At 37.0% G+C, this 15,314-nt stretch overlaps 1 protein-coding gene across 1 annotated transcript in view; it reads right to left on the bottom strand.

Annotated features, from left to right (window-relative positions):
• Positions 1 to 565: 565 nt before the first annotated feature.
• Positions 566 to 15,314, bottom strand: part of LOC139759439 (uncharacterized oxidoreductase YjmC) — a 55,486-nt gene continuing 40,737 nt past the window's right edge. The window contains exons 9-10 of the mRNA XM_071681549.1: positions 15,194 to 15,304; positions 566 to 7,688 (exon numbers count right to left, since the gene is read on the bottom strand). Coding sequence (XP_071537650.1) covers positions 7,647 to 7,688; positions 15,194 to 15,304 — 153 coding nt within the window. The 3' untranslated portion in view covers positions 566 to 7,646. The remainder of the gene's footprint in view (positions 7,689 to 15,193; positions 15,305 to 15,314) is intronic.

The raw sequence follows: 15,314 nt of genomic DNA, 5'->3' as shown, positions 1-15,314 counted from the left end.
TACCACCTACTACCCAACAATGTAGAAAACACTGTTCTACCTTTAGCAGACTGCTATGATCTTAATCTGTGAGCCACTGGTTCTTTGAACTTTACTGGTGTTTTTCTTTTCACTGTTAAAACATGGAGTTTCACTGTTGTATACATAAATGTAAAAGAATGGGTAAATTACCAAGGAGGACAGATATAAAATATAAGCACTGGTTGGGGCTTGTAATCCAGATCAAGTCAGAAATCTTTTTTCTGATTGTGCTTAATTGTGTCATTTTGTGTGTGAAGATAGAGATGTTAATGGCAACTTTAATTCAGCTTGATGTATCTCATGAAGTGCACTGTTATAACAAAAACTGTTTAGTGGAGTGGAAGCCAGTGTCTCACTTTAGCACTTTAGCTGAGGACATTGTAATTGAATGAACTGAGGTGCTGCATGAACTTGATCCACCCCAAGTAAATGTGAACAGGGTAAATGATAAAAGATAAATCATATAAACCCAGTAAAGTTTTAATACTTGCCTTGAAAATGAATATTACTGGGAAAGCATTAATCAGGTTATAAAGACAAAGGCAAACTTTACACTTTTAGTACCATCACCACAGAAAGAAAATCTTGCAATTTTTGTCAAAAATATCAATCCTTCAAACAATTTGAGAAACCATTTGTAGAAAAAAAAAAGAGAAAAAAATAGAATTCTACATCACTAAATTCCTTATATAACACCAACATTTCAAACAAACAGCATTAACCTTCTAAGATCCACACGGTCTTTCCCTTACTTAGTCTAAACATTCAAGCATTTTGTACCCTTCAGATGCCGTTTGTATCCTTACAAAATGAGATATAAACAGCATAAAAGTAAACTTAGCCATGTAATTCTCACAGAGGGTCTACCACTCTAGTGCTATCAAAGATATGAGTGGACACAGTTGCTTTCATGTGGGTCACATATCTATTTTTTCTACCTAACATAGTGGTTTAATGATTTGTCATTCTATTTCAAATCCTTCAAAAACATAAATTCTAAATATACATTAATAATACTTGCGACAGTAAAATCTACACAAATATACCAGGGTCGAGGTGCTCTCAATGGACTGAACCAGGGCTTGCGAAATGTCTGGGGTAAAACATGGAAAAGTCTGTGGGGCCTGTATATAGACAGGGAGGTGTGGTTTTGGTGTATCACACGTGACAGATAAAGACTGAGTGTGAATGAATGTGGCCTTTTGGTCTGTACTCTTAGCGCTACCTTGCTGAAGCAGGGGATAGCAATGCCGTTTTCCCGTGGGGCAGGGTAGTGACAGAAATGGATGAAGGCAAGCAAGTATAAATATGTACATGTGTATGGATGTAGTGTCTGCATATGTGTATGTATATGTTGATATATATATATATATATATATATATATATATATATATATATATATATATATATATATATATATATTCCTCAATTGGGAGGTAAGTTTGAATGGAGAAAAACTGGAGGAAGTAAAGTGTTTTAGATATCTGGGAGTGGATCTGGCAGCAGATGGAACCATGGAAGCGGAAGTGAATCATAGGGTGGGGGAGGGGGCGAAAGTCCTGGGAGCCTTGAAGAATGTGTGGAAGTCGAGAACATTATCTCGGAAAGCAAAAATGGGTATGTTTGAAGGAATAGTGGTTCCAACAATGTTGTATGGTTGCAAGGCGTGGGCTATGGATAGAGTTGTGTGCAGGAGGGTGGATGTGCTGGAAATGAGATGTTTGAGGACGATGTGTGGTGTGAGGTGGTTTGATCGCGTAAGTAATGCAAGGGTAAGAGAGATGTGTGGAAATAAAAAGAGTGTGGTTGAGAGGGCAGAAGAAGGTGTTTTGAAATGGTTTGATCACATGGAGAGAATGAGTCAGGAAAGATTGACCAAGAGGATATATGTGTCGGAGGTGGAGGGAACGAGGAGAAGTGGGAGACCAAATTGGAGGTGGAAAGATGGAGTGAAAAAGATTTTGAGTGATCGGGGCCTGAACATGCAGGAGGGTGAAAGGCGGGCAAGGAATAGAGTGAATTGGATCGATGTGGTATACCGGGGTTGACATGCTGTCAGTGGATTGAATCATGGCATGTGAAGCGTCTGGGGTAAACCATGGAAAGTTGTGTGGGGCCTGGATGTGGAAAGGGAGCTATGCTTTCGGGCATTATTGCATGACAGCTAGAGACAGAGTGTGAACGAATGAGGCCTTTGTTGTCTTTTCCTAGTGCTACCTCGCACACATGAGGGGGGAGGGGGATGGTTTTCTATGTGTGGCGAGGTGGTGATGGGAATGAATAAAGGCAGACAGTGTGAATTGTGTACATGGGTATATATGTATGTGTCTGTGTGTGTATATATATGTGTACATTGAGATGTATAGGTATGTATATTTGCGTGTGTGGATGTGTGTGTAGATACATGTGTATGGGGGTGGGTTGGGCCATTTCTTTCGTCTGTTTCCTTGCACTACCTCGCAAACGCGGGGGACAGTGACAAAGCAAAATAATAATAAAATAAATATATATATATATATATTTTTTTTCTTTTCTTTTAAACTATCCGCCATTTCCCGCGTTAGCGAGGTAGCGTTAAGAACAGAGGACTGGGCCTTTTTTGGAATATCCTCACCTGGCCCCCTCTGTTCCTTCTTTTGGAAAATCAAAAATTATATATATATATATATATATATATATATATATATATATATATATATATATATATTCCAAAAGAAGGAACAGAGAAAGGGGCTGAGTGAGGATTATTCACTCTACGGCTCACTTCTCTGTCCTTAGCGCTACCTCGCTAACATGGGAAATGGCAAATATGTATGTATAAAAAAAAGTATGAAAGGAGAAAGTTGGCAGTAAATGTGAATAAAAGCAAGGTTATTAGGTTCAGGGTTGAGGGACAAGTTAATTGGGAGATAAGTTTGAATGGAGAAAAACTGGAGGAAGTAAGTGTTTTAGATATCTAGGAGTGGATTTAGCAGCAGATGGAACCATGGAAGCAGAAGTGAGTCACATGGTGGGGTAGGTGGTGAAGATTCTGGGAGTGTTGAAGAATGTGTGGAAGATGAGAACATTATCTTGGAGAGCAAAAAATGTGTATGTCTCAAGAAACAGTAGTTCCAACAATATCATATGGTTGCGAGGCATGGGCTATAGATAGGGTTGTACGGAGTACGCTGGAAGTGTTAGAAATGAAATGTTTGTGGACAGTATGTGTGGTGTGAGGTGGTTTGATTGATTAAGTAATGAAAGGGTAAGAGAGGGGTGTGAAAATAAAAAGAGTGGTTGCGAGAGCAGAAGAGAGCTTGTTGAAATGGTTTGGACATATAGAAAGAATGAGTGAGGATAGAATGACAAGGAGGACAAGGAGGATATAAGTGTCAAAGGTGGAGGTAACAAGGAGAAGCAGGAGACCAAACTGGAGGTGGAAGGATGGAGTGAAAAAAAATTTGAGTGATCGGGGCCTGAGCATACAGGAAGGTGAGAGGACTGTAAGGAAAAGAGTGAACTGGAACAATGAGGCTACAAATGAAACTGAATTGTAAGTTGGACCATCTTATTGAAAACAGTGACTAGACTAAGAACACAAACCCTTCTTTTGTGGTAAACCTGTCCAATAAACAACTATATAAGGATTCCTTGAGTGTTCTAACAGGGAAGCCAGCTCTGTTGATATCGCAAAGTCTTCTTGCAATTTAGAAAAGTACAGTAAATTAGCTAATGATGAAATTAATATCTGTAAGGGTTTAGTGTATGCCAGTTTGTCAAAACCAGTGGATCCTAACTGCCCTAAAAGATTTATTAGAGCTATTAACACTTTAAAAAAAAAGATATACCTATTACTAAAGCAGATAAGGCTAACACTGTTGTGATTATGGACAAAAGTAATAATTTATCTAAAATGAATGATCTTTTAAATAATGACACAACATATTCTAAACTCAGTAAGAATCCCCTAGAAGCAGTTAATTCCCATTTCAATAAAGAACTGAAGCTGTTGTTGAAAGTTAATGATTCTCTTATCAAAAGATTATAATTTTTTGTCCCCTTCATTGCCATATATGTATGGACTTATCAAAACACATAAACAAAATTTTCCAGCAAGACCTATAGTGAGTTCAGTAGGCTCCATCACATATAAATTGTCAAAATGTAACCCTTTAGTGGGTAAGATATCAAATTCTAATATCATGCAGATTTAATTAACAAGCTTAACAATATCAATGTTAATTTTGATTTCAAACTTGTTAGCTTTGATGTTTCCTCACTGTTCACAAAAGTTCCAGTTGATGACCTTTTAGAATATCTATTTGATGTTTTGAATGATATTCATTTATATTTCAAAGTCTGTTTTCAATGAACTGATAAAACTGTGTATAAAAGACTGTGTATTTAAGTTCAATGGAGAATATTATGCTAAAAAATTTGGTATGGCAATGGGTAACCCTCTTTCACTGTACTAAGTAATCTTTATATGGAATTCTTTGAAACAAAATCACTAAAGGATATCTTACCTTCTAATGCAATTTGGTTTAGGTATGTAGATGATGTTCTTTGTGTTTGGCCAAAAAATGAAAATTTACAAACATTTCTCCCTTTACTCAACAATATAGTACCTTCCATCAAATTTACTGTAGAAAATGAAAATAATGGTACGTTACCATTTTTAGATTGCATGATCCATGGGCAAGGAAACAAGTTAAGTTTAGCATATACAGAAAACTTACCAATGTATGCTCGTATATCCATTATTACTCATCTCAACATGACAGAGTTAAATTATCTTCATTTCAATCTATGTTCCGTAAGGCATTACATATTTGCAGTCCAGAGTTTATTGATGATGAGTTTGAGAAGATATATTCTATTGGATCTAATTTAAAGTACCCTACATCTCTCATTGATAAATCCCTTAAGTTAGCAAAGAAATCATTTTATAGAGTTGAACCCAAACCTCCCATTGACACCAAGAATCTTTTAATTCTCCCTTTTAATAATAATTTTACTTTACATTCCAAGATGCTTAAATCCTCTAATGTAAACGTTGCCTTCAGCAACAATAATACTATAAAGAATATCTTAATTAGGAACTCATCAGAAAATTCTCGTGGGTGCATCTATAAAGTGCCATGTAGAAACTGTGATAAGTTTTATGTTGGGCAGACTGGTAAGGATCTTTCTGTTCGACTTAAGCAACAAAAGTATTATAAAAGAACAGGACAAGAATCAAATGTCTTGTTTAACCTAGTTAAAAACTATGATCACTGTAATGCCATCTCAGTTATTAACTCTTAACTCCATTATCACAAGAATATTTTAAGGAATCTTCTACTATTAAATACACAAAGAATCATAACCTTAACATTAGCGAAGGTCAATACAAATTGGATAGCTTTATTGTTGATAAAATGTGTAAACAATTCCCCTTCTTGTCCACATAATGAGTTTATGTTACGTTCGTTGTTTGTCTTGGACAATCATGTGTTTATCAAATGGCGTCCTAGCCATTTCTTGTATCTCCCCTGATGATGTGATAATTACATGAAAGTGCACTTGGGAACTTATCGTGTTTCATTTTCCCCATGGACTCAGGAATATACCTAATCATGCACAAAATTCTGATCCCTTCCAATATATATATTATTTATTTTGCTTTGTCGCTGTCTCCCGCATTAGCGAGGTAGTGCAAGGAAACAGACAAAAGAATGGCCCAACCCACCCACATACACATGTATATACATACACATCCACACACGCAAATAGTGCTGTATCAGCAAACATCAACTGACTCACTTCCCATGCCCTTTCATCCCCCTACAGAAACATATTCACCCCTTTTCTCTAAGGTTCTTGTATGTACCTTCCCCTCCAAATTATCCATAAACAAACTGAACAACCATGGTCACATTACACACCCCTTATCTACAGCCCATGCCTCGAATCTACATTATATTGATGGGACTACTATTCCTTCAAACATACCCATTTCTGCCCTCTCATGTAAAATTCTCTCTTTCTACACATTTTTCAGCATTCCAAGACCCTTCACCCCTCCTCCACCCTATGACTTACTTCAATTGTACATAGGAGTGTGAATGTGTTGGAAATGAAATGTTTAAGGACAACAAGTGGGGTAAGATGGCTTAATGTTTAAGGACAACAAGTGGGGTAAGATGGCTTAAGTAAAGAAATGGTAAGACAGAAGTGTGAAAATGAAAAGTATGTGGTTGAGAGAGCACAAGAAGGTGTGCTGAAATAGTTTGGATACATGGAGAGAATGAATGAGGAAAGACTGACAAAGAAGATATACAGTGCATGTGTCGGAAGTGGAGGGAAAAAGGAGAATGGAGAGAGTAAATTGGAGTGGAAGGATGAAAAGAAAAAGAATTTGAACAATCAAGACTTGAATACGTAGAATGATGAAAGACATGCATTGGATAAAGTGAAGTGGAACAAAGTGGTATACTGGGGTGGACTTGCTGTCAATGGAGAGAAGCAAGGCATTTGGGATAAACCATGGAAAGGGACTGGTTGTGGATAGGGAGCTGTGGTTTTGGTGCATTACTCATGACAACTTGAGAATGGGTGTGAGCAGATGCAGCCTTTATTTGTCTGTTTCTGATGCTCTTAATGCATGATAAGACAATCAAGTGTGTAAAAAAATATAACAAAAATAACATATTTTTTCCTCTAAGACTCACTCATCTGTTCTGAATACCTCATTCATGTAGGAAGCAAAGAGCATGTATGAAAAGAATAATGATAATAAAAGTGATTAATAATACTAACTACAAATAAATTTGTCTATTTATCCATTCATTTCTTTATACATGCCACCAGGACTCCTTTCTAAGATGGGGTCCTGGTGTTACGTAAGGCCTCTTTCCATGAGCTCTTGGAGCTTACATGCTGCACTTCTTTGGAATGAGGAGTCCTTTGATTAGACTATACTCCTAATGATACAGCCTCAGTATAGGTAATTTTTCACTCACTGTGTAACCTCTTGTAGGTTGAGTCGGTACCACCTATTTTCAAATATATATAATTCTACATTACAGTATCAAATTTACTATGAAAGCTTTCTGCAGCTAGTGTTCACAATATGTCTTCATAAGTAAAGTAATTTGAAAACTAAGAAAAAACATAAACAATGGGACCTCAGTATGCAGCATATTCTAACTCCCAATTTTGTACTTTGTAGGCTAAGAAGTCCTTCAAGTAAAAGGTAGTACAGAAAAATAAATCTACTTTATTCTATCATACTACTGTAGTAGTACATTCTATAACCAATCAAAAAATGCTATACAATGAATTACAACAATAAGCCTATGATAACTAGATAATATTTGACTTTTTTTCAGCATATGAAGTTTGGGTGCATTCAATCTGTAAGCTTAGCACAAAGATTCAACTTCTGAGCACCCTATGACAATTTCTGACAGTATACCTAAGGAACTGAACCTAAAGTTTCCTAACTTTTAAGCACTAAGCTAACTATGTCATTACCATGGGGTCCTCATATAAAAAAAAAGAGCAACTACAACAACTAACAAAACATCACTTAATATAAAGAAAATATGAAAGAGCACTGTACAAGATACAATTTTACCCGGCTTCTTCGGAGTGGCTCCTACTCCATTGGTTTTACACCCAGTACCTTTGCCAGCTTCCACTGAAAAACAAAGGTATGATCCTTTAAAAAGTTGGAAATTTCAGCAAATCAATTACACAGTGGACCGTATATCTAAAACAGCAATATGGTGTATTTTATACCAAGGAAGGGAATAAAAGAAATGCAAGAAAAAAGATTGGGGAAGTGATAGAAAGGACGAGAGCAAACAGAGGAAACAAGAGACATTAAAAATGGACAGTATTTACTTATGGAACAGGGGAGCAGGTTATCTCCAATCATGCCGACACTTGAACCAATCTGTATTCTTCCCTAACCCCCCTTCAAGCATTCATTTCACTTGCATTCACAGTTTCTATGCCTCCTCCTTTCACACAATCTCTCTCTCTCCTATACTTATAATTTGTTATTGCATCATTATTTCCTTGCTATTTTCGTGAGATTCTTTGCATCTGCTATTGATAAGAGTTACCTGAAAGTATGAGTAATCTCCCAGCAGTGCTGGCACATTTCAAATATTGATATTCTAAAAGACTCCCTCCTTGTATGGTTTGGCTTTGAGAAATATTATTGCATTTAACTAACTTTCACATGAAACTGACTTCCTTTTACATACTGAATATAAAAAATTATTCACACATAATTGGAATTACCTCTGACAGGGAGGACCAAAAATGCATTGTATCAAACCAAAATGAAAGGATTCTCTAAAAATTTAATTTGCAAGAGAACCTTACTTTATCTTTCACTTAGTTGCTAATAAAACAAAATCACAGTTAACAGCTCTCAAAAGAAGACAAAAATTCATAACATTTAAAGATGTAGGTAACAGAGACTTTGTAAATTATAATCATAGATTTACCTATCCACATATGATTATTCATTTCAAGGGAACAAAGGATACCATTAATCTCAATCCCCCTCACTGGTACATTGCTAAATTATTGTATGCCAGTCATTTCATTCACTGTACAAATTGTGTAATGCAAACTGTTTTTACTGTAATTCTGTGTCTGACTTAAGCATTTAACTTCATTTGGTAAATTTTTTTAATTAGAGATGGGTAAATATTCTTCTCTTGTCTATGAACTTGCATTTTCTATGTATGGTTCTAAACTGTAAATACTGTGTACTACAGATGGAAAGAAAACATAATGATATCAATATTATGAGGGATTTATGCTCTTTGCTTTAGAAATAACTGAGGTTTGTTTAGGTACCTTTCAGAATTTTTTTTATGAATTTGTAATACTTGTGATATATGAATCGGTAGTGCTTGTGATATAACATATAATAGACTTTTCTAGTCTGTAAAATTAAACTTTTTTTTACTCTTAAAAAGTTATCAAATTTTGTTCATAAGTAAGAGTGTTTTACTCCAATATACGTTTATATGTGATTTAGACACTGAAGTTCCTGTATAAATCAAAAAGGTTAGTACATTTTTGATGTAGAAAACATGAGATCGAATTTAACATATCATAAGAGGCACACTTTCATCTCAAGAGGTGAAATGTATCATCGTAAGAAATAATTCCACATGAACAGAAACTTGTCTATATCAATGTATGTAACCTGAGGGTAGAAAAAACAGTCCTCAGAGATGAATATGTCATTGAAAATCATTAAACTGGAAAATATCATGGACACACTTTTAGGGAAAAACATCAAGGAAACCCAATTTCTACAAGGGAGTAGTTTCTAAGATGTATATTTCTAAAGAATAAATATCCTTCCCAGTTCTTTATGAAGGATATGTCATATACGACAGAAATGTGCAAACTTATGCCACTTTCTCACAAGACTTTCATTTGAAATTCATTATTAGTAACACTAGGTTCAAGTTTGTTCCTGGGTATCTTAATTGTTTTTGATTCGGATTCTAGTCATCAAAAATCACTAGAACTAGTAGAGGCAGAATTATTTTCTACAGAAAGGTTTGAAACATGCAACAGCCTTTTCTTTGGGAAAAAGTAATTGGTACCAAATCTGTAAAAATCTGTATATTCTTAGTAAGCGTTCATGCTGAAATGCACCGGAAAACAGGCATGGTGACGAGGTGTGGAATACTGAAGAGCATTAAGTGGACATGTTATCAGGTGGGGGAAATAGGTAGAAGTAATGATCAGAACATTAGGTAGTAGTAGTTGGTAGGAACATTATATAGGAATCTCTGAACATACTGCACTAGAGTTGCCCTCTGCCAGTGGCCTGTCAAGGGTAAGGGACTAAAGGCTAACAATTGAGCCAGAATTCACCAATTATGAAAACTCTTTTTGCCATCTCCCTCCCCCTTAAGGGATTTCCTGAATGGTACAGGCATCAAAGACACAGAGAGGCAGATAGACAAACAGAAACCAGCTAGTGCTGCTTCTTTTGAGTGTTTCACCAGGGATGTGCCCTTTGCAAACAACAAATGACTTGTCTCAAAGGATTCACACCCCCAGCATACTGCAAACATGTCCCACTCTCCAAGAATCTTGTAATCACCTCCCTCACCACCATAACTACTAACAGATTAGATAGCCAAAGTGACATCACACACCCTTGATGCAGACCTACCTTCACCTGGACCCAAATATCCTCTTCCTTTTTTACTCACACTCATGCTTTACTCTCTCAATAGAAACTCATCAATGCATCAGGTAGTTTTCCTCCTAAACTGTATATTCATAGATCTGTAAACCTTGTGATATGTTTTCTCCAGATCTATAAAAGCTGCATACAATTCCATTTTTTCCACAAAGTATTCTAAACAAATTTCTTATATAGCATATATCCTCTATCACACCTGAAGCCACTTTATTCCTCCTCAATCTGATGCTCTGTGCATGTCACCACCTTCTCAATCACCACTAACCCATACTACTTACCATGTACAATAAACAGATTTATACCTGTCATTTGAGCATTCACTTTTATCCCCCTGCCTTTAAACAACTGCACACTACACTTCACTCACCTGGGCCGCATACACATTGAAAAGCCACACTAAAAAATCAATAACACTGTCACCCTCCTTTCTTGAGAACTTCAACTGCAAGTGACTTTTGCATACATAATCTGCAAATATATTCTGGCAGGATTTCAAACCTTTTGGCGAGTCATTAACTTATAACAAAAAGAGTAATGATCACAAAACAGAACCGTGTCACTCCACTGGTAACAGGCCACATTCAGAAGGTTCCTCTGGCATGCATCCTTTGTTCCATTCCATGAAGGAGCCTCCCCCTTATTCCAGCCAGGTGATTTAGCTTCTTAATGAGCCTCCTGTCTAGTAGCATCAAATGCTTTCTGACAGTCCAGATACAAACAATCAATCCATCCTTCTGCTTTGTCTAATACAGAACTCATTCTTTCAGTGAACTCTAAAAGGTTTGTTGTAATCGATCGACCAATCTATCCAAATCTCTGAAGCCCATACCCTCCAAGAACTCTCAAGAGGTGGCCATGGCAAGTGTCTTTCCACTAATCACTGTCCTTACATGCCTCTCTCACATACACCGTTCCAAGCATTCTTTCCCTATCTCTCTCCTCCCAGTAATCTTCCACCTATTTCCCCATATCACAGGTGGGCTTCCTCTTACACCAACCCTTTTAATTCTATCATACATTCTACTTGTAGACTCCATCTTTGCATTCCTTCTACTTGCCCAAACCATCTCAAAGTATTACATTTCACCCACTCTACAATTCATTCCCAATGCATTCTCTGCCATACCATATCTTTCATACAACCCTTTATTACTTTCTCTGTTCCATTTAGCCATACCAAATGCTCAACTCAAATAACTAATTTCCACAGCCTGGATTCTTGATCTCTCTGTGTAATTAATCTCCTTTCCCTAAAACCATGGTCTTTCAATTAGGTAATTTCTTCTCTGTAAAGTCACCTTTTTACTTTTGCAATATTTTTTCTGGAACCCTAGAGACCTCATTTTTCAGTGGTCTCCTTTCAAGTAAACAGGTACAGTGTTTGCCCTTTTCCACTTCCTTGGCACTTAGCCTTTCTCCAGCAACACCTTAAATAGCATTACAAGAGGTCTGTCTACTACACATGCACATATGGTAAAATTTCATCAGGTAACGGGCTAGAGTGATTTTCACCGCCAAACCACTTTTGAACTTATTCGGTTACTTACATATTCCTAACTCATCCAAACTTAGAATGTCTACATATCCATACATCATCCCAACCTTGAGATTAGTCAATCTCCCCTTGTAAGGTGATGCAATCCTCCACATGTTTCACTACCCTCATGACCTTTGCATCATCTGCAAACACATTTAGGTACAAGTTCATACTTCCTGGCAAATCATTTACAGATAAAGAAGAATAATGATCCTTGAACAGAACCAAGGCACTCCACTGGTAATCTTAACCAGTTTTGAGGAGGCTTCTTTGACCTACTTCTTTTGCTCCCTTCCACTAAGAGAAGCTATCCAAAAGTTTCCTCTAATTTTCCATCCACTGATAAGTTTCTTAATCAGTCTTCAATGTGGTGCAATGTCAAATATCTTCCAACAGTTAAAACATAAACAATCCACCTAACCTTCCATTTTGTCTAAGAATGCTCTCACTCTTTTGCAAAGATCTATGAGGTTATCAAACATGACCTTTTCTTAAAACTGTGGTTTCTCAATAAGACAGTTTCTCTTCACAGAAAATAATCCATTTGATTTCTGTTTAACTTTTCAAGAATATTACAGACCACATTTGTCAGAGACAGATCTGTAGTTCAGTGCCCTGTTCCTGGTATCATTTCTTTTGGGTGGGTACGAAGTTCCCATATTTCATTACCTTAGCACTTTGCCTCTCTCCAGCAGCATCCTGTACAGTATGTGCTTGCTGAAAACTTCAGAATGCAAGGCAAAATCTCATTAGGACCATGTCTTTTCTAGATATCTCAACATTTTCTAAAAACCATTTTTCCCACTCCATCTCACTGGTGATGCAAGTAAGAGTCTTCAATGCAACAGTACTTTTAATTTCTTTCCAATTTCAATTATATCCTTATATCATCCACTACAAATCTCCCCTCTGAATCCCAAAGCACAATTAGCTGCACTTTAACAGGCACTATTTACCTTAATGAATTTTGTGGAAGAGTACTGGCCAGAGAATAATGGAAGAAGAATGTGTAGAATGGTGTATGCAAGGGATGCATGAAAGGACTCCCTCGCTGAGAGCTCCCAGAGGGAACAAGAATCAAAGATATATTTGGTTAGAATTAATAGCAATGTTTTGGATTTGCTCCAGCCTTCCCCACAATGACTTTTTTTCAGTATTTTTTTCTTTCTACTTCCTTATCCTGCAAAACTCATTCCTTGCTTTCTAATACCTAGCAAAAGCAGGCTGGAAAGAGAATTGTTTATATCTTTGCCAATGTACATCTTGACATTCCTTTATGACATCTATTATGTAACTATTCTTCGCTCTTTCCTAACATACCCTCTGTATTTGAGGATGGAGGTGCCCATTGCATAACCTTATTTTACTGTGTATTTCACAGAACCCCTCATCACAATGTCTTCTGGCTACTGAACTTCATTTCCCATTGTGTAAGTACCTCTTTCTAATTATCTATCTATACAACAGAGAGAGAGAGTTTTACTCTTGTAGGGCCCCATCTCTTGAACATTCTGTACCATGCATCATCTTAATTTTCTATGTGTTGTTTGCAATACCCATGTCTTTATTCATTTTATTCCATTCAACCAAAACCCTTATGCTGTAAAAGTATTGCCTTACAATTACATTCATCCAAAACTCTTATGCTGTAAAAGTACAGCCTTACATCTTTTTAAAAGTTTCTCATATAATTTCACTTTATGTACTTTGGTTGCTCTATCCCTGCATCTCTTGAAGAACTTTTCATTATTGTCATCAATGTTTTAAAAACTTAAGGCTGTCATCAGGTCATCTCTAACTCTTTCTTCAAGGTGGGCAAAATTAAGGCCTCTGGCCTTTTTCCACAACTCAGCTCTTGTAATTCCATTACCATTCATATTACTCATCCCTGGACATTCTCTATTAGCTCTTTGTGTTTCTTTACTTGTGGTAACAAAACCTGAAAGGCAAATTCATGTCTTGTAGTTGTGTAACGTGTGAACAGCTTGCTGAATACTCCCTTATCTATGTAAATTGAATGCAGTTCTAATATTTGCTAGCAGACACTTGGTCTCCTTTACTATTTGAGAGAGAGAGAGAGAGAGAGAGAGAGAGAGAGAGAGAGAGAGAGAGAGAGAGAGAGAGATAGAGAGAGAGAGAGAGAGAGAGAGAGAGAGAGAGAGAGAGAGAGAGAGAGAGAGAGAGAGAATCAGTCATGGATTGGGTGTCTGAAATGTGTACAAAAGTGTGGATACTTTCACAAGGGAGAAAAAAACACCAATAAACTACCTTGCCTGCCTCCTTACCTCACTACACCTCAAGGTCTTTACACCTAAAACACTAAAAAAATTAGAAGCAATCATTCAATCATAACAGAAATTGAAATTAGTTGAGAGATGTGTGTCTGAACTGTGAACAAATGTGTGTATACCATTGGAAGAACGGAGTGAGGAGCACCAATACACTGTGGGCTTACCCATCTACCTACCTCACTTCCTAGCTTGCCAAGAAATCATCTTTTCATATTCTTTTAAAATGTTCCATGATACTTTTTTTCATTCTATTAAATGTTCTGTCATTTCTATGCTACAAAGCAGTTACTCAAGTCATACCAGACAATCCTCACTGTATAAAGTTAATGGTCTCCTTTTTTTGCAACTAACGTTTCATCAGCAAAATTCTGGTACATGAACTACTGTTATGCATGGGCAAGGGTGTAATAGAGGAAAAGGAGGGAAGAAATAAATTTTGGACGGAAGAAGGGAAATAACAATTATAATGTAAACAAAGGGAAAAGAAGGAAGGATTGAGAGATGAATGGAAAGAAAGGGTAGAATGCTGAAAACAGCAATGGGAGCCTATGCCAATTATTGGATGGGAGTTAAGGCATGTAGGACATGCAGTGGGAAAGTGTTAAAAGGATGAGAGGTGTTGGACGTTGCAAGGGTTGTAGTGGCAGAGCGAAGATGAAGTGAAACATGAGCTAAATGATGAAGGGGATATGGGATGGGAGAATTAGAATGCTGAAAGGAAAGGTAAAGAAGGGATTTTCGAGGAAATGGTTTACAGGGGGAAATGGGTAGCAGAGGGAAGGGAAGAGAAGGGATGGGGAGCTAGAGGGAAGAGGGAAAGGTAGGGTTCCTGAGGAGGAATAAAATGCTGGAGATACAAAGGGAATATCAAGGTGTTGTAGAGAAAGGTAAGGAGAGGAATGGGTGTTGGAGAAAAGGGGAGGGTAAGGTTTTGGAAAAATTGTAGGGGAAGACCTGAGTGCTTATGTGAAGATAATACAAAGGTAATAATGCTGGAGGGAAGGGTTGGGGAATAACTAAGTAGTGAAAGGAAGTGATGGGAAGGGTAAAGTGTTCATGAAAGAGGAGGGGGGGGTATATCAATTACAGGATGAAGATTTCTAGCTTAAAGTTCTTTTACATACCGAGTCTGTGATTTGGTTGATGTGATATGTAATGCCACCATCCTTATTCACCTTCTCAATGTGTGACCGTTCAGGATCCCCTGCAGCCAAAACGGGTTTACTTGGATCTGCCTGAAAGTTG

The sequence above is a fragment of the Panulirus ornatus genome, chromosome 33 (assembly GCF_036320965.1).
Source record: "Panulirus ornatus isolate Po-2019 chromosome 33, ASM3632096v1, whole genome shotgun sequence".
Taxonomy (NCBI): Eukaryota; Metazoa; Arthropoda; class Malacostraca; order Decapoda; family Palinuridae; genus Panulirus; species Panulirus ornatus.
This window is presented reverse-complemented; position numbering and strand designations above follow the sequence as displayed.